Genomic DNA, 21,116 nt, shown 5'->3' with positions numbered 1-21,116 from the left:
AACACTATGGGCAATTTAGCATGGCCAATTCACCTAGCCTGCACATCTTTGGACTGTGGGAGGAAATCTACGCAGACACAGGGAGAATGTGCAAACTCCGCACAGACAGACCCAGGCTGAAGGGCCCAGAGCGAGTGATGTTAGAATCAGAGTTGTGGGTGGGGGATAGTGGCATTGAAACAAAGATCATAGGGCTACTCTCAGTGAGACTCCTTCTCATAGATAAATAAATAATAGGTAACAGCAGCAAAAACAAAAGCACAGGTACACGAGAATTTAAGAGTTTGTGAGTCCATTCAGTATTCTAACAACAGTAGGGTAGAAATTGTTACGAAACTGGCTGGTGCGTGTGTTCAGGCTTCTGTACCTTCTCCCCAATGGTAGAGTCTGTAGAAAAACATTGCCAGGGTGGGATGGATCTTTGAGAATGCTGGCGACTTTTCCTTGACAGCGGGCCTGGTAGATAGATTCTATAGAAGGGAGGTTGGTCTTTGTGACTGTCGAGGCTGAGTTCATCACTCTCTGTAACCCATCTCTGATTTTGAATGGTACAGTTGCCATTCCAGGTAGTGATACATCCAGACAGAATGCTCTCGATGGCACAGCTATAAAAGTTGGCAAAAGTATTTGCTGTCATGCCAGGTATCTGAGGAAGAAGAGACGTTGTTGGGCCTTTGTAACCAGTGCGTCCACATGAGTCCAAGAAAGCTTATTGTGGATGACTACTTCCAGGAGCTTGACACTCTCCACTCGTTCCACCTCTGAGCTGTTAATGTGTAGCATGGCGTGAGTAACATCCTGCCGAAAGTCAATAATGAGTTCCTTGGTTTTGTTGGCATTGAGAGCTAGGCTGTTCTCAGTGCACCATTATTTTCCAGGTCTTCCACCTCCCGTCTATAGTCTGTTTCGTCACCATCTGAGGTTCGACCAACGATGGTGGTGTCATCAGCGAACTTGTAAATGGCATTAGTTTGGTATTTGGCGATGCAGTGAGTACAGTAGGGGCTGAGCATGCACCCCTGGGGGCTCCAGTATTGACTGTTAGTGAGGATGAAATATTGTCCCCAATCTTCACTGATTGTGGCCTGTTGGTCAGGAAACTGAGGATCGAGTTGCACATAGGAACCTTTGTACATAGGAAGGTTCCATGAAGTAATGAGGTGAATGATCCATTAACCTACTTTGCTGGATCCAAGATGACGGCGACCGAGCAAGTCTGAGTCTATAGTGCTCCTCCCGAGACTTGGGCAAAGTGGGTCACCCGCCCCCACCACACTCACCAAATCATTTAAAATAGCTTTTACTTAATGTAATTAGTTGCTTAGTATTGAATTTAAACAATTTAATCTCCAGTAAAAATGACTAAAGGGAAGGGAGCCCACAGTTCTCAGCAGATAGGAACCCCTCCCCCACCCTCTCCAGCTGCAGGAGAGGTGTCCGCAGCCGCCCCGGGGGACTTACCTACGGTGGTGAGCCTTGTGGAAATAATCTCCAAACTCAGTGCGAAGATTGACGCTTTCATTGAAGAGTCCCAAAGCTGATGGGACTCACTCACGGCCGTGCTGCAAAAGCAAGACCGAGACATCAAGGATGTTGAGTGCTGAGTCGGAAGGGCGGAGCTAAAGGCCGCGACCTCTGAAACTACAGCACAATCGGCCGTGGATCGGGTCTGGACTCCCGGACAGTGAGTCCGGACCTTAGAGAATCACATTCACGACCTCGAGAATATATTTGTTTGCTGGGCCTTCCCGAACGGGATGAGGAAGGCCAGCTTAGGGTGTTCCTTGAACAGTGGCTTCCACAGTTTTTAAATATGGAGGCTGGATCAGACCAGGTAAGGGTGGAATGGGCCTACAGGGTTGCAGCCTACAGCTCCATCCAGCGCCCCAGCCCCGTCCTGTTCCGGCTGCAGAGCTACAAGGAGAGGCAGATACTCTTAGAAGCCTCCAGAAATCTTGGAGAAGATCCCCAAGTCATGATCTATAAGGGATCCAAGATCATGTTATTCCAGGACTTTTCCACAGTTCTGGTCAGAAAAAGGAAGGCGTTTGATGAAGCGAAGAAGTGTTTAATGGACTTAAATATTCAGTACTCCTTGCACTACCCAGCGACGCTACGCTTTAACCATGAAGGGTCCATGTATCACTTTGGATCGCTGGAAAAGGCCAAGGAATTTTTGGACTCCCTTAGATAAATTGTAAGAGTTAATTGATGATGTTTTGCTTTTCACCCACTCCGGTTTACATCCCCCTTTTTTAAATATATTAATCCCTTTTTTTTACCTTACTGTTTAATATTATCTTGGGGGGTGGGGAGAGGGATTTATTTATTTGTTCTCTACCTAACGATTTTCTCCCCCACTTTTTTTTTTATTCTTTATATATATAGGTCGGGGGGTCTAGTTAATGTTGGTGGGGGAGGTGGTTACCTTATCCTATTTTATCTCTGTCTTGTGGAACGGGAGGAGCACTATAGGCTCAGACTTTGCTCCAGCAAAGTAGGTTAATGGATCATTCACCTCATTACTTCATGGAACCTTCCTATGTACAAAGGTTCCTATGTGCAACTCGATCCTCAGTTTCCTGACCAACAGGCCACAATCAGTGAAGATTGGGGACAATATTTTCCCTTGTTATTTTGTATTATTATATTTAATTATTACTTGTTGAGGCTGTAATTTTATAGTTATATATGTTTATACATGGTATTAACATTACCAAATATATCCAAGTGTTGGTGTGGGTGGGGGAGGGGGGGGGGTAGGATGCTCACTGTTAACTCTAGCTCTGTAGTATATTTGAATTTTCTTCATCCTATTGAGGAGCGCCTGGGTCAAGGGTGGGGCACTGGTTGGGAGAGGATACGATGGACTTTTGGAAAGGAAGTGATATCCCCTAGGAACAAGGGGGAAAATCTCCATTTAAATACGTTTTTTTATATAGAAATAGTTTTTTATTATACTGTTGTGAGTCTATTATATAGCCTTTATTTTTGTGAATTTAAATGCTCTATGCTCGGGATGTTCTGGATAGGGTTTCCCGTCCCGAGGGGTCTCAGATTTGCCCGGACGATTATGGTTGATCAGTTGGTTAAGTGGTGCACCTGGAATTCAAGGGGAGTAATTCACCAGCCAAAAGGAACAAAATATTATCAAACCTCAAGAAAGAAAGGGTTGATATAGCTCACCTACAGGAGACACACTTATTGGATAAAGAACACTTGAAATTACGACAGGGTGGATTTGATCAGGCCTTTTTTTCTTCTTTTAGCTCAAAAAGCAGGGGAGTTGTTATTCTTATTCGGAAGAATTTCCCTTTCAAAATCCTAAATCAGATAAAAGAAGAATCTGGACGATATATTCTGATTAAATCCCTTATAAATGGAGAGGAATATGGAATTTTAAATTTGTATTGCCCCCCGGCACATCTTTTTAAATTTATAACGGAAGCCTTCTCAAAATTGATAGCTCTCGGGGCTCGTCATACAATTATAGGAGGAGACTTTAATTGTATTATGGATCCGGAAAGAGATAGGATTCCCAAGAGTACTGCAGGAGTATCTCCCAGATCTAGACAATTGGTGGATTTGAACAAAGAATTAGGATTAGTAGATGTATGACGATGCCTTCATCCACAGGGCAGAGATTTTTCTTTTTACTCCAATCCACATAAATGTCATACCAGAATCGATATGTTTTTTGCCCCCTTGATTTTTAAAAATTCCATATCATCCTGTAAAATAGGCAGTATAGCAATTTCCGATCACGCTGCTGTATATATGGAAATCAAGGTGAGGAACGATGAGACATACCCCCGGCATTGGTGTATGGACCCCTTCCTGATGAAAGATAGTAAATTTGTAAAGTACTTCTCTAAAGATTTAAAACTTTTTTAGAAATTAATTCAGGTACAGCTAGCAACCCATCAATGATGTGGGAGACCAATAAGCTTACGCATGAGGTTTGATCATCTCATACTCAGCGACCCAGAAAAAATTAAAGGGAGAACAACAGCGCCTGCTCGAAGCTTGCTTAAAAGTGGCTGAAACAACATACGCTGACAGACCTTCTATTATCAAATTGCAAAGGATTACAGCCCTTAGGACAGCTCTAAACACCACGCTTACCCAAACGGCTAAGAGTAAAATATTATTTGCAAAACTAACGTGATATGAATTTGGCGATAAACCTGGTAGATACTTAGCATTTCTTGCAAAGAAAAAGAAGGCCCTCAAACTATCACGTCTATCAAGGAAAGTATGGGTATTTTGACTCATGATCATAAAAGGATTAACGCAATCTTTAGAAAATTTTATTCTGATTTATATAAATCGCAGGATTGCGAAGACAGGACTAGGAGGGTGCAATCATTTTTAAAAAACCTGACCTTTCTGGACCTAACTCCGGAACAGGTATCGGTCTTGAATGTTCCCCTAACAATCCAAGAAATACTTGATGCAATCAGGCAACTTCAGAGCGGTAAGGCACCTGGCCCACATGGCTTTCAAGCTGAATTCTATAAAGAATTTACAGGAATATTGGCTGGTCCACTTATGGACATGTATAACTCTTCATACAGTCAGGGTTGTCTCCCGCCTTCACTGAAAGAGGCGAATATCTCTCTTATCCTTAAAAAAGGAAAGGAGCCAGAAGATTGCGCGTCATACAGACCAATATCCCTGCTAAATGTAGATTTTAAAATCCTCTCTAAAACGTTAGCACTGAGGCTAGAAAGGGTATTGCCACATATTATAAAGGAGGATCAGACGGGGATTATTAAGGGCTGTAGATCATCCAATAATGTCAGAAGGGTTTTGAATGTGATTCAAGCCTGTCATCAGGGAAAGATACCAGGAGTAGTAGTTTCATTAGACGCGGAAAAGGCATTCGAAAGGGTTGAATGGTCATATTTGTTTTACACATTGGAAAGGTTTGGCATTGGAAAGGTGTTTACCAAATGGGTCTCAACATTATATAGTAATCCCAGGGCAGTTGTGATTACCAATGGATTAGGCTCGGACAGCTTCAGTGTGGATAGAGGCTGCTGTCAGGGATGTCTTCTCTCGCCATTGCTATTTATGCTAATAATTGAGCCATTAGCAGAAGCTATACGGGCTGACCCTAATATAACAGCCCCGAGGATTGGTACTGGTAAACACAAAATTACCCTTTATGCAGATGATGTTCTTCTATTTCTCAGTAATCCTTTGATGCCCGTGCCTCGCTTAATCCAAGTTATTAATACATTTAGTGTATTTTCAGGCTATAAAATTAATTTCTCAAAATCGGAGGCTATGCCAATGGGTGGCCTTGCGAGTATATCCCACTTATTGGACGGATCCCACTTTCCCTTTCGGTGGTCCCTGGAGGGTTTCTTATATTTAGGCATTTTTATCACCCCAGTATTTGGTCAGTTATACAAGGCTAACTTTGTGCATTTACTGGAAAGGATAAGGCAGGACCTCCAGCGATGGGGAGACCTTCCAATTTCCTTGTTAGGTAAAATAGCACTAATTAAAATGAATGTCCTGCCCATCTCCTATACCCTATGTGAATGCTTCCGGTGATGCTGCCGAGGCTGGCACTACATAAATTATATGGTGGTTGGGTTCCTTTATCTGGAATCATAGACGACCCCTCATTAAGCTGAAGAAGCTACAGCTTCCACAGGCAAGGGGAGGATTGGATTTCCCAGATTTTAGGAAATATCAGTTAAGTTCCCTATTAAGCTACATAGCCGATTTGGTCTTGTCTGACCTGCAATCAATCTGGCTGGACATCGAGGCTTGTCAAGTAAAATGCCTACTGATTAACCTCTTATTTTCAGACAAGAGAAAAATCATCACAGATCAATGTAAAACCCCTATAATACTAAATACAATTAAAGCTTGGAATATAATGCGGGAAAATGAAGGCAACTCACATAAAACATCCCCTATGCTCCGATAGTGGAGCATGGGGATTTCAACTGGGGCTTACAGATGCCACTTTCAAATTCTGGAGATCCAGGGATATGTCCTGTTTAGGGATCTGTTTAAAGAAGGGGTCCTGATGTCTTTTGAATAGGTGCATCAGAAATTTGGAATACCTAATGGAGACCTCTTTCGATACTTCCAAATTCGACATTACATACAGAAGAAGACTACGTTATTAGATAGTTTTTATAAATCAGATAGAGAATGTGGAGTGCTATGGCCAATGGAGGTATCTTCCGTCAGTACTATTTATCATTTATTACATGATGAAGTATCGGGAGATATGGACAATCTGCTTAAAATGTGGGATCAGGATTTGGGACTAGAAATCTCTATAGAAATGTGGAATGACATTTGGGAAAACACAAGAATCACCATCTGCAACAGAACTCACGCCATTCATAGGGCCCATATAGCACCGGATCGATTGGCAAAATTTAAGGCAGGAGCATCTCCAATGTGTCCCAAATGTAAAATAGAGGTGGGTACTCTTGTACATTGCTTATGGATCTGTTATAAGATCCGTAGATATTGGACTAAAGTAGCAAGTGCTCTGACAGAAATCTTAGGAACGGAAATTAGAGTGGACCCTGCATCTCTCCTTTTGGGCTTTTCAAACTTACCCTCCCTGGATATGCACGGAAAAAGATTATTTTCTATTCTCTCTTTCTGAGCAAGGAAAAATATTTTGGTAAACTGGGTGGCTGAGGGCCCCCCTGGACTTTCAAATTGGCACAGATTAATTATGGAATGTATTCCCCTTGACTTCCTTACAAATATGGTGCAGCAAAAGACTGCATTATTCCATAAAATATGGCAGCCCTTCTTGAATTATATAAATACAGATATTTCGGCCATTCTAACAAGGGCTTTTATTTAATTAAGATGGCGAACCTGGCTGGTCCGGGGCCCCTTGGGAGAGGAATCCCGCACGAATACGGGTTTTGTTACATTTGATGTTAATACATTCCGAGCATGTATCTCACTATTTAATTTCTGTGTTATCCGTCGGTTTTTTTTTCTCTTATTTGAATAATGTAAGAGACTTAATTATACAGTCTGGTTAGTTGTAGGTTAGATGAGTAGTTAGTTGAATTTTGCTTTTTTTTCTTGGTAATTTTCTTTTGTTAAATTTTGGTTATTATTTATTTAAGATTTAATTGTATATCAATGTTTATATTTGTTTTTTTTTGTTTGTAAACTTGTAAAAATATATTAAATTTTCAATAAAAATATCTGTAAAAAAAAAACCTACTTTGCTGTGTTACTGATGCTGACTGAAAAATAATTAATGGCCAGCAAATCAGGAGAATTCCTTGTTGATAAACAGCAACTTACACACAATCTGAAGAAGCAGACAGGCCCTCAGTTTAACATCCCAGTTGGAACACACACAGAAACATCAGCCTAGAATTCATACTCATTTGCTATAATGCACAAACTCAGACCTTATTGTCTTGAAAGGTAGCATGCTATTCTTGAATGAACTGAATACCCTAAACTGATGTTTTATTTGGAATTTTAAAAATGTTACTGCACGAAAGGAAACAAATAATAATGATACAGCTTGACAGGGTCTGCTTGTTGGTCACTCTGTTCAATTTCAGTGGAGATGGGATGTGACCCTTAAGCCTGAAAGCCTTCCCATACAGGACTAATCTGGGGAAATGGCAAACAGGGTTTCTATGTGCACTCTCCTGCCTTGGAACTAACTTCCACTGAGACCAATAAATTATCCTCTAAATGTCAAATAAAATCAGAAAACTTTATAATATTCAGTAGGTCTGGCAAGACCTTTGAAAAGAATAATGCAGTCAATATTTCAGGTCAATTCAGAACTTCTATCAAAATAGGAAATATCATTAACCTGAAACATTCACTCTGTTTCTTTCCACAGATGCTGCCAAACCAGATTACTCCTGGGATTTTCTACCTTTTTCTCCTGATTTCTAGCATCACCACTATTTTACGTTTTTTAAGACTAATTGTCAGACATCTGGCAAATTCGCAGAACATTGGTTGTTTTGCAAGTTCAGCAGTTACTTTCTATTAATATTCTACTACGGTTACTAATAATTAATCCTACATGTAAAAATAACTTAGCAACAACCTGGAAATCTTTGCCCCTGGGCATCATTGTCCTCCAGAAATTATGAAAGTAGGTTATAGTGACCATGTTATACAGAATTAGAAAAGAAAAACATTTCCCACTGTGAAATAAAGCAGGCCAAGTGAGCGTGAAGAAAATCACTGAGGAGTTGCTTTACAATTTCACAGAAAGAGAAGAACAAAGAAATCTGGTGTTTAACCCTTTTTAGTTGGTTGTATCCAATTCCAAATTTATTTTTAATTCAGTCACAGGATTGGATGGCTCTGGCTAAGCCAGCATTTATTACCTATCCCTAATTGCCCAGAGGGCAGTTAAGAGTCAATCACATTGTTGTGGGTCTGCAGTCATATGTAGGCCTGACCAGGTAAGACAAGATTTCTTTCCCTAAAAGGCATTAGTGAACCAGATGGGTTTTTCCAACAGTCGACAATAGATTTATGGTTAACATTATTCTTAATTCCAGATGTTTCTTTAAAAATTGAATTCAAATCCTACCACCTGCCATGGTGAGATTTGAATCTGGGTTTCCGGAACATAAGCTGAGTTTCTAGATGAATAGTTTAGCGTTAATGCTGCTAGGTCATTGAATTTTTATTCAGTTATAAATGACACAAAACATTCTAAAAACATGAATAAAACTACCATATTCTGACATATTTTATATACAATATTTTAATTCTGGACAAGACTGCCAAATGTATGTTAAGGTTTGATTAGGGACAAATAAACCCTTCTTCTATGAAGATTAGATTCTCTACAATGTGGAAACAGGCCGTTCGACCCAACCGGTCCACACCGAACCTCCGAAGAGTAACCCACCCAGACCCATTTCCCTCTGACTAATTCACCGAACACTATGGGTAATTTAGCATGGCCAATTCACCTGAGACTGCATTTTAGTAATTCCTTAAGTTCCATTCAAACACAATTCACCTGACCTGCACACCTTTGGAGTGCAGGAGGTAACTGGAGCACCCAGAGGAAACCCACGCAAACATGGGGAGAATGTGCAAACTCCACACAGACAGTCGCCCAAGTCTGGAATCAAACCTGGGGCCCTTGTGCTGTGAGGCAGCAGTGCTAACCACTGAGCCACCGTGCCGCCCCTCAAAGGTGAACAACTTTGAGATCCCAGGTATATACTAAGAGAGTAAAACCACAAAATTCACAGTTTTGTTCAAACAAAATCACCACTTTTACACTATTATCAAGAATTAATATAAAGCATACATGAGTTAGCAGACAAACTGTGGTCTAGTACCCCATTAAGCATATTGAAGAGTAAACATGGTCAAGTCAGATCCCACATATTTCTCAGAAACCTACCCAAATATGACTGACAGGATGGGTCACTTACAAGAGACTCTCATTCTTCACTCTACTCTTGAAACTTCCTGAAAAGTTGCTTTTTCATTGTCTGCCTCAATGACTGCCAACAGCCTAGTACTGTAGTTCAATCTCTTTCCCCAAGACTGCATTTTAGTCATTCCTTAAGTTACACTTAAACACAATTCTAGCTTTCATAGGCTCAGCTGGCACTGGGTTTCTCCAAGTTACAATATTTCTCAGCTGCAACAAACAAATACTGCTTGGGGCTTCCTTCACCCACACTCTCAACTGTACTGCATTATCAATTGTTTTCAGGTCCTCTTCCAAGCCCCAAATGTTCTAGATGGATCTGAGAGTTTGTCCTGAACCCTAGCCCCAACTTGCAACTGCATCTAATGGCTTCTATGGCTTTTGTGAACCGTAACTGCCTGGAATCTAGTATACCAGTGTATTTTTAGTATGGAGTTTCATCCCCTGCTTTTGCCCACCATGGGGCCATGAGCCTTACCTTTTTCCCACTGCCATGGATGATGAAGTCAGGTTTTGACAGCACTTCTCATATGCAGATGGATAATTGTCCCTGCATTGGTCATCCAAGAATCCAGAATGCTGGTTTTGTGCATCCGTAGCCTGTTCTGTGCATCAGGACTCTGATGGAAAGCTGGGAATTTGAGTTTGTAGCCTTTACCTAGAACCACATGCCTCAAAAACTTCTTCTCCCTCACAAGAGAGACAAAGTAGGTCACTGGTTTTTAACAAGTATGTTGGACATGCATTATGTGTATTTTACTATTCTAGTGTCTAATACATTCTCCTTTAAAATGATGAAAGCTGAGTGAGACTCTATCATGAGCTCAAACTAGAGAATTGGGCCTACATTCTGAAGAAGTGTCATACTGGACTCTAAATGTTAACTGTGTTCTTCTCTTAGCAGATGCTGCCAAACCTGCTGTGTTTCTCCAGCATATTTTTGTTTGTTTCAGATCTTCAGCATTCACAGTATTTTACTTTTAGTTTCATATTCTTATTCCAAGTTCCCAATTTTCAACTCTTTCATTTTCAGAAATAGTTATATTCCCAAGACCTAATTATAAGATAATAAATTATCGCTATAAGCTGCCAAAATAAGTTTTAATATAAAGTAATCAACATAAAATGTTAACTACAGCAATTTAAAATGCATTTGATATGGTGTCCCTGAAGAGATTATCACATAAAATTAGATTAAATTAGGGTTAATGCATTGGCCTGGATTGCAGAATTGCTCACAAACTAAGGTCCCGTGGAATAAATGGGTCAGTTTTGGATTGACACACTGTGACTTTTGGATTGCCACAAGAATCACTGTTTATGCTATTTAACTATTTACAATCTATATCAGTGACATAGATAAGAGAATTAAGTGAAATGTATCCAAATTTAGCGATGACCACGTGGGAAGGCAAGCAGTGAGAGAAACAGGAAAAGGACCTCGATAAGTTCCTGGAGCATGTAAGAATGTGGCAACTGGGATATGATATAGAGATATGTGAAATGAAAAATACTTCTATAACATGATGGTTGCATTCTCGTGCAACCCTGCCTTATAGAAAAGTTGCACTTTAGAACCAGTACTTAAAATGTTGGTGATTGAATTGCATTACAGCCAACACACATTTTAAAAGTTCACACTTTAGAAACAGTGTCCCCAATTCATCAATTGCATTACAATGAATTCGCATTAACAAAATATGTGTTATAACAGAATGGCCTGCAGAGCACTTTTTTTTAAAATGGTAAGAGTTTGGGAGACTTTGGTATTTGGGCACACCTGGGTATCAATATACACAAATAAGTAAATATGCATGCAATGCAGAAAACAGATAGCATGTTAGCCTTTAATACAAAGAAATTTGAGATCATGAAAATAAAATAAAATTTTATATAAAAATCACGCAAGGTCTTGGAGTGACCAAATTTAGAGAAATGTGTACAGTTTTGGTTTCCTCATCTAAAGGCAGTCCTTGGGTCATGAACGGGTTCTGTTCTGGAGTTTGTTTGCAAATTGATTGAAATGCAAGTTGGAATGCAATACAGGACAATATAAAACAGCCATTCATAAATGCAGGATATGTTTGCATGTCAGGTCTTTAAAATTACACTCCTGTATGGGACTGCGTTCCTATGTATGAGTGTTAGTAAGTTGGATGCTTGTAAGTCGGGGATCTCTTGTGTTTAATTGTCTTGGAGGAGGAATGTAACAAGGTTTCTTTGATTCTTGGGATGAGCAGACTGCCTCCAGGTGAATAGGCAATATTGCCCTAAATTTTAGAAGAATGAAAGGTGATCTCATTGAAGATTTAAAATATATCTAAAGAGGTTTAACAGGTTAGGTGCAGAAGAATGTTTTCCCTGACGGGAAGTCTGGTTGCAGTCTCAGCAAAGGAGGTCAGCCTGAATGACTAAGATAAGGATAAATCTTTTCACTCAAAGGGTTGTAAATCTTTGGAATTTTCTACTCCAAAAAGCTGTGAATGTTTAACCATTGAGTAGGTTCAAGACCAGGATTGTTAGATTTTGGGGTACTACTTTGGGTGTAGATGGGGCAGAACCTTAGCCATGATCTTACTGAATGGTGGAAAAAGCTCAAAAGGCTGAATGGCTTATTCTTTCTCTTTTTTTTAATGCTCTTATGTGCTTACTCTATCAAAATGGATAGCAAATTCTGGAGTTTGCACATGACTGGAATAACATAGAAATCCATAAGTTGCCATTAGTGATTCTATGCCAGAGGGTGTGCTGTAGAGGTACACAGACAATGGAAATCAGTTGAATTGACAAGAGCTTTTTACTTATGCTGTTTGTCTCATTGCATAACACCCCAAGAGATGCATCTTGTCAAATATGTGACTGAATTTTTAACAGCATATTAAGTTCTGCTAAACGTCCTTATGGTCCTGAAAAGCTATAGTTCTTTTTGTAGAATCTGAAATTTCTCCATAATTATAATGAAAATCCAATACCAAATAGTTTTTCCTTTAACTCAAACAGCAAACATGCCCATATGAATTAAGTACAGGAGAGAGTCGTTTGGCCCAAGAGCCTGTTCATTTATTTTGCTACCTGAAAATGTATATTAAAAGAGTAGGATTTTAAGTTCTTTTAACTTTCTAGTTTTCTGCACGTGAATATTTTAATGTGATTTGCTACTTAGCTGTGTGTTGGCACTGTAGTTATTGCATTCCAATTTAAAGTGCTGCTGGAAAAGGGAAAAAGTCAGATCATAAAGATCGTTAGAAACAGTGAAGTCAAGGAAAGGAAGGGAAGAGTCACAGATGGAACAGGTGAAGGTGAGACAATGATGGAAGTTGGAAGCAAAATTGCTAAACTTTTCCATTTCCAGTCGTGAGCAGGAGGCAACAATGAGATAATTAATGTATGAGAAGAGGAGCTTTGGTTGAGTCCAGAGTAGGACTGGAATAAGAAATGTTCCACATACCCCATCAGGGAGTAGGCAGAGCTGGGACCCAAGTGAGCATCCATTACCATACCTTTGGTTTGAGAAAGTGGGATGAACTAAAGGAGAAGTTGTTCAATGTGAGAACAAAGTCATTCAGGTGAAGGAGATAGAGATGGATGGAAACTGTGCAGATCTCTTTTCAAGAAAGAAGCAGAAAACCATACTGATGGGGAATAGATGTGTAGAGGGATTGCACATCGCTGGTGAAGAGGAAGCAGCTAGAGCCATGAAACTGGAAATTGTGGAACCAACGTAAAGGATCAGAACAATTGCTAAGACAAAGTAAATGGGGCAAGCCTGATCAAGGGGCAATAATAGAGCCAAGGTAACAAAAAAACATTCATTAAGGTTAGGAACAAGCTGAATAAATAGATCTGCCAATGTAATCCTATTTGTGGATTTTGTGACTAATGATAAATGCCGGCTGTGTGGGTTGAGGGACTATGAGGTGGGAAGCTACGGAGGGGAGATCGCCAGAGGGTATAAGTTCAGTGACATGCCTATAAATAACAGTCTTATTTTCAGTGGTAGGGTCATGATCTAGTGGGGGATGGAAAGAAATATATGACAGCTGGCACTCAGCCTCTGCAAGTTAGACGTCAGCCCACTAGATGATAACACTACCACCTTATCAGCCAGTTTGATCGCAGATTTATGGTTGGACCCAAGGAAATGGAGTGCTGGAAGTTCAGAGAGAGACCGGAAGAGTGGACGATGGGAAGCACAGAAACCAAGGTGATCGATGTCAATTAGCAGTTCTTGATGAAACAATTAAGTGAAGTTACAAAGTTAGAGGGATGGGTTCAGGTGGAGGAGTAGTTTTGGAAATGGGTAAAAAGGTCTGCATGGCAGAGATGATTCCTGTCCAAAGAAATAGGCACAAATGACAAGATAAAGCTAAATCTTTGGCTGAGCATAGTTCATTCAACAACAGAGAAGGAAAGGTCAGAGAATATAGCGAACATATGGCAAGAAGTAGGATTATATGAAGGGATGGAGTCAGAGGGAACGGGAGGGGAAAAAAGATCCAGAGGCATGTCGGTACCACTGCAATATATGGAGATTGCATTCCTAAACAAATAATTAGAACAAAAAAAAATTTGCATTACCATGCTTCACTAATTTAGTCTCCATGAGATAATTTTTGATTTTAAAGGCATCAAGGGGTACAGGGAAAAGGTGGGTATGTGACATTTAGATAAAGGATCAACCATGACTATATCATCTAAGCCTGCTCCAAGTTTCTATTCAAAGGGAATTTTTTGATAAACTAAGAAAGACGGCTATTGAAAGAAATGCAATTATTCATCTGGATTTAAAAGAAGCATTTGACAAAATACCATACAAAAGGCAGTTTAACAGAATTATGCTTCATGGAAATAGGCAGATCATTAAGTTAGCTTTGTTCATCATTGAATTAAGGACATAAAATAGTGAGTTGAGTAAATAGTTGCTTTCAGAGTGAAACATGGTAAGCAGTAATATACTCCATGGGTCAATTCTCGAACTTTATTATATATGTAAATAAATGACTTGTATACAAAAATACAGAATAAAATTTCAAAATCTGGCAATGATACCAAACTTGGTGATGTGACAAACAACTATTATCACATCTTGATGAAAATGATGATGCACATTTTTCCTCAGCTTATGAATAATATAATGTTTCTTTCATTTTAGGCTTTTTAAAATCATAACTTTTTTTTAAACTTTAAAACTAATTCTTAGTTTTTTTAATAATGCTGTTTTCAAATTTCTATTTCCTCAAGGTCCTTTCTCATTTCTTTCCACACATGCTATTTTCATAAAATGATTAAAATAATAAAATCATTAAAATGATAAATCACACTAATGCAAAATATCTTAAGACTTGTTTTGAGCTGTAATAAAATACTCATGAAGAAACAAATATATTGGCAGTCAGTAGATATTTGCATGCAAGGTAAATTTTCTACAAAAGTGCTTTTACTGTACAAACTTGTTTTTCTGCAGCTCTGAGATGGGTTGTGTTGACCTTACTGTCAGGTTTAGCAACAGTGAATACTGAAATAAATTTAGTTAAGAAAATAATATTCAAGTTTGGAACTGGGGAAAACTATGATGGCATACACATTATATATCAAATGTTTTCCAGTCCAAGTGGGCAATTGTAAACTTATAGCTTCATTCTTTACACAGAAACCCGTTACAAGTATGTTTCTGTCATTTCCTCTTCTGTCATTGAATTATTTTAGCTAACATTTTGAAAGAGAGGCAATGATTTTTTTCTAATTTGTAAAGCAGCGTTCTCTATTATATTGAAGTGCAACTTGAAAACCTTTGAAAAGTTTCAACACAAAAAACTTTTACTTTTGACATTTTGCTACTGTTCCTCCCGTCATGGAAGAATAGTCATATTGGACTTTGAATATTAACTCTGTTACTGTCTCCACAGAGTTGGCCTGCTGAATTTCTCTACTTTGTTGTGGTTCTGTTCGCCGAGCTGGGAATTTGTGTTGCAGACGTTTCGTCCCCTGTCTAGGTGACGTCCTCAGTGCTTGGGAGCCTCCTGTGAAGCGCTTCTGTGATCTTTCCTCCGGCATTTGTAGTGGTTTGAATCTGCCGCTTCCGGTTGTCAGTTCCAGCTGTCCGTTGCAGTGGCCGGTATATTGGGTCCAGATCAATGTGCTTATTGAATGAATCTGTGGATGAGTGCCATGCCTCTAGGAATTCCCTGGCTGTTCTCTGTTTGGCTTGTCCTATAATAGTAGTGTTGTCCCAGTCGAATTCATGTTGCTTGTAATCTGCGTGTGTGGCTACTAAGGATAGCTGGTCATGTCGTTTCGTGGCTAGTTGGTGTTCATGGATGCGGATCGTTAGCTGTCTTCCTGTTTGTCCTATGTAGTGTTTTGTGCAGTCCTTGCATGGGATTTTGTACACTACATTGGTTTTGCTCATGCTGGGTATGGGGTCCTTCGTTCTGGTGAGTTGTTGTCTGAGAGTGGCTGTTGGTTTGTGTGCTATTATGAGTCCTAGTGGTTGCAGTAGTCTGGCTGTCAGTTCGGAAATGCTCTTGATGTATGGTAGTGTGGCTAGTCCTTTGGGTTGTGGTATGTCCTCGTTCCGTTGTCTTTCCCTTAGGCATCTGTTGATGAAATTACACGGGTATCCGTTTTTGGGGAATACATTGTTTAGGTGTTCTTCTTCCTCTTTTTGCAGTTCTGGTGTACTGCAGTGTGTTGTGGCCCTTTTGTCCACACTGCAGTACACCAGATCTGCAAAAAGAGGAAGAAGAACACCTAAACAATGTATTCCCCAAAAACGGACACCTGCGCAATTTCATCAACAGATGCCTAAGGGAAAGACAACGGAACGAGGACATGACACAACCCAAAGGACGAGCCACACTACCATACATCAAGAGCATTTCCGAACTGACAGCCAGACTACTGCAACCACTAGGACTCATAACAGCACACAAACCAACAGCCACTCTCAGACAACAACTCACCAGAACGAAGGACCCCATACCCAGCATGAGCAAAACCAATGTAGTGTACAAAATCCCATGCAAGGACTGCACAAAACACTACATAGGACAAACAGGAAGACAGCTAACGATCCGCATCCATGAACACCAACTAGCCACGAAACGACATGACCAGCTATCCTTAGTAGCCACACACGCAGATGACAAGCAACATGAATTCGACTGGGACAACACTACTATTATAGGACAAGCCAAACAGAGAACAGCCAGCGAATTCCTAGAGGCATGGCACTGATCCACAGATTCAATCAATAAGCACATTGATCTGGACCCAATATACCGGCCACTGCAATGGACAGCTGGAACTGACAACCGGAAGCGGCAGATTCAAACCACTACAAATGCCGGAGGAAAGATCACAGAAGCGCTTCACAGGAGGCTCCCAAGCACTGAGGACGTCACCTAGACAGGGGACGAAACATCTGCAACACAAATTCCCAGCACGGCGAACAGAACCACAACAACGAGCACCCGAGGTACAAATCTTCTCACAAACTTTCTAGCACTTTCTTTTTATTTCAGATCTCCAGTATCTGAAGTACTTTGCTTTTTGACTGGTGAATATGGTTGAGCACACTACTCTGTAGAACTCTCATTGTAAGATTTTGTGGTTGAGGGAATTGGCCTTAACAACTACAAACATTTTGCTTTGTGCTAGCTATGACTTCAACGAGTAAAAGACTACATCAGACTAACTGAGACGAGATTGAGTTAGTTTTAGTTGCAATGGCCAGAAAAAAACATGGGTGATAGTTTTCAAAATCTCCCATTGCCATTGTCAATCATCATGGTTGTCGCAAAACATTAAATATTTCAAAAAGTCTGCATGAATTCTTCTCCCAACTCAACTGGAATTAATACTTCACCAAGTTGGATTTCATAGAAGAGAAGATGTACCTTTAATTCTGAGATACAGCAACAAGCTGCCTCTGAGTGAACACAAAGAACAAAGAAGGCAAATAGGTTTGAAATGGTCCCTTATAAAAATTATACTTATGAGTTATTGGCATTTCACCTCACTCTTAATCATTGCTCAAATACAACTATCCATCATAATCAGTTCTGTCAAGTTTATAATGTAAACTGATAAAATATCATTTCAAGGACTTACCTATAAAAATAAGAGCATCCTCTCACTGTGTTATGACTGAAATATTCCTGTGTCTTTTCATTTCCAAAGTCTTCCAAAGGATCTGACCATAAGAGATCACACATTGGACCAAAAGCTGGTGGTTCTTTATATCTGTCTAACTGTGAAAAGAAACACATTGCATTTTCCTCCTGCTGCACCTAATGAGTATAAAACATCCTGATTTCGATGTCAGCACACTACTTATTTTTTAAAATGCTCATTACATTTCCCAATCACAGAAGACACATTCTGCATGTACTTTAGATGTCTACACTTCATGAGAAATGAATAAATTGTGTTGAAAGAGTAGCTTTAATATGATGCTTAATAGAAACCTAAAAAGAAAAATGGATAGAAAGCCAATGAAGGAGGTGGCTGCAGAAATCATTGAGACTTGATTCAAGAATTGAGCCCTTCAGGATGATCTTAAAAGAAAAAAAATGGTTTATGAAAGGAATTTCAGTCCCAACATTGTGAATGACTTGAACACTTCAGGAACACTTGCTGATTCAGCAATTATTTTTCCAAGTCAATAAAGAGACATGTTTCTGATTCTATGTACACAGTTTTGCTGTTTATCAGTCACAAACTACAGCAGAGAGCATAGTGATTAAACAACTCATTTAATCAAAGATGATTAAACACTCCTAACATATTATTCCTCATTAAGACTACTAGCAAACATAGTGTGTGGAAGAGTCATACACCTAATGCACAATATACATAATGCAATTAAAGGTTTGCTCTCACATGTACTGAATCACTTGTCACCATCAGCACTTTTGGGGATGCAGGAAGCAGTGGATGCAGATCTCTCATTGAACACAACTGGTTGTTTGGTCTATATTACCAGACCTCTAGACTATTAGAGCAGTTTTTCTAGGCATCCTATCCCTCCCTAATTTAGCAAACATAGTGCCTGGCTATTTAAAGTATCAATCATTTATAAGCTAGTAAATTCTTCAATTTCTTTCATCATTGTTCCTATAATTTTCTTTTTTTTAGTTTTACAGCTTTTGAAATGAAAAGAGAAAGGTAAGTTTACCACTTCGTAAAATATTAAACCATAACATTGAAAAACTCGCCTTCTTTATATCATCCAGGGTGTGTATTTCAGGGGAAAGACCTCCATGTACACAAAGAAACTGCTGGTTCATCAGCGCAGCAAGTGGAAGACAGTCAAAAGCTTCCATACACGCGTCATATATCTGTTCTGAATACTTGATTTTACCTGAGGGAAAAAAAGAAATCCATGTTTATTTTTGTATACTGAAGGTCTAAATGTTTTGCATAATAAATCATGCAAGATTTGATTTAATTACATAACAAGAAAAGAATCATGGGTGAGACCTTTTTCAAAATAATTTCAACTTCAACTTGGACTATAACTTGATAGTGGATTAACCATCTATTGTAAGACTGATCCAATTTACACAAAAGTTATTTGTGCAAATTAGGCAAAGTCCATGAGAAAAGGAAGTCAAAAGTGGCATTTCAGACATTCCGCTATCTTACCCTAACAAATCTCAGGGATGAAACCCTACTTTTGGGGTAGAAGTGACCTGTACAAGAAGGACAGATTGCACCTAAATTGGAAGGGGACTAATATACTGGCAGGGAGATTTGCTACAGCTGCTCGGGAGGATTTAAACTAGTAAGGTGGGACCCAAGGAGATAGTGAGGAAAGAGATCAACCCGAGACTGGTACAGTTGAGAATTTAAGCGAGTCAAACAGTCAGAGCAGGCAGGAACAAGTTAGGACTAATAAATTAAACTGCATTTATTTCAATGCACGATGCCTAACAGTGAAGGCAGATGAACTCAGGGCATGGTTAGGAACATGGGTCTGGGATATCATAGCAATTCCAGAAATGTGGCTCAGGGATGGGCAGGACTGGCAGCTTAATGTTCCAGAATACAAATGCTACAGGAAGGATAGAAAGGGAGGCAAGTGAAGAGGGGGGTGGGGTGGCAATTTTGATTACAGCAGTGCTGAGGGAGGATATTCCCGGAAATACACTCAGGAAAGTTATTTGGGTTGAACTGAGAAATAAAAAAGGAATGATAACCTTATTGGGATTGTATTATAGACCCCCTTATAGTTAGAGGGAAATTGAGACTGGTAAGGAGATCTCAGCTATCTGTAAGAATAATAGGGTGGTTATGGTAGGGGATTTTAACTTTCCAAACATAGGCGGGGACTGCCATAGTGTTAAGGATTTTGATGGAGAGGAATTTGTTAAGTGTGTACAACACAATTTTCTGATTCAGTATGTGGATGTACCTACTAGAGAAGGTGCAAAACTTGACTTACTCTTGGGAAATAAGGCAGGGCAGGTGACTGAGGTGTCACTGGAGGAGCACTTTGGAGCCAGCGACCATTATTCTATTAGATTTAAAATAATGATGGAGAGGGATAAACCAGATCTAAAAGTTGAAGTTCTAAATTGAAGAAAGGCTAATTTTGATGGTATTAGGCAAAAACTTTTGAAAGCTGATTGGGGGCAGATGTTCGCAGATAAAGGGACGTTTGGAAAATGGGAAACCTTCAAAAATTAGATAACGAGAAAGTATATTCCTGTTAGGGTGAAAGGAAAGGCTGGTAGGTATAGGGAATGCTGGATGACTAAAGAAATTGGGGGTTTGGTTAAGAAAAATAAGGAAGCATATGTAAGGTATAGACAGGATAGAAAATGTGTTACTGGAAAAGCGCAACAGGTCAGGCAGCATCCAAGGAGCAGGAGAATCGATGTTTTGGGCATAAGCACTTCTTCAGGCTCATCCCCGAAATGTCGATTCTCCTGCTCCTTGGATGCTGCCTGACCTGTTGCGCTTTTCCAGCAACACATTTTCAGCTCTGATCTCCAGCATCTGCAGTCCTCACTTTCTCCTATAGACAGGATAGGTCGAGTGAATCTTTAGAAGTGTATAAAGGAAGTAAGAGTATATTTAAGAGGGAAATTAGGAGGGCAAAGTGAGGACATGAGATAGCTTTAGCAAATAGAATTAAGGAGAATCCAAAGAGATTTTACAAATACATTAAGGACAAAAGGGTAACTAGGGAGAGAATAGGGCCACTCAAAGATCAGCAAGGCAGCCTTTGTGTGGAGCCGCAGAAAATTGAGGAGATACTAAATGAGTATTTTGCATCAGTATTTACTGTGGAAAAGGATATGGAAGATATAGATTGTAGGGAAATACATGGTGACATCTTGAAAAATGTCCATATTACAGAGGAGGAAGTGCTGGATGTCTTGAAACGCATAAAAGTGGATAAATCCCCAGGACATGATCAGGTGTACCCGAGAACTCTGTGGGAAGGTGGAGAAGTGATTGCTAGGCCTCTTGCTGAGACATTTGTATCATCGATAGTCACAGGTGAGGTGCCGGAAGACTGGAGGTTGGCTAATGTGGTGTCACTGTATAAGAAGGGTAGTAAGGACAAGCCAGGGAATTATAGACCGGTGAACCTGACGTCGGTGGTGGGCAAGTTGTTGAAGGGAATCCTGAGGGAAAGGATGTACATGTATTTGGAAAGGCA

At 39.8% G+C, this 21,116-nt stretch overlaps 1 protein-coding gene across 4 annotated transcripts in view; it reads right to left on the bottom strand.

Annotated features, from left to right (window-relative positions):
• LOC122556672 (protein phosphatase 3 catalytic subunit alpha) overlaps window positions 1–21,116 on the bottom strand; it is a 426,923-nt gene that overhangs the window by 75,444 nt on the left and 330,363 nt on the right. For all 4 annotated transcript variants that reach the window (XM_043703683.2, XM_043703682.2, XM_087995359.1 and 1 more), the window contains 2 exons: window positions 18,661–18,806; window positions 17,555–17,694 (listed from right to left, as the gene is read on the bottom strand). In XM_043703683.2, the coding sequence (XP_043559618.1) occupies window positions 17,555–17,694; window positions 18,661–18,806 (286 nt within the window). The remainder of the gene's footprint in view (window positions 1–17,554; window positions 17,695–18,660; window positions 18,807–21,116) is intronic.

Source organism: Chiloscyllium plagiosum, unplaced genomic scaffold, assembly GCF_037043375.1.
Source record: "Chiloscyllium plagiosum isolate Xiang-an unplaced genomic scaffold, Cpla_swu_hap1 HiC_scaffold_16, whole genome shotgun sequence".
Lineage (NCBI taxonomy): Eukaryota > Metazoa > Chordata > Chondrichthyes > Orectolobiformes > Hemiscylliidae > Chiloscyllium > Chiloscyllium plagiosum.
This window is presented reverse-complemented; position numbering and strand designations above follow the sequence as displayed.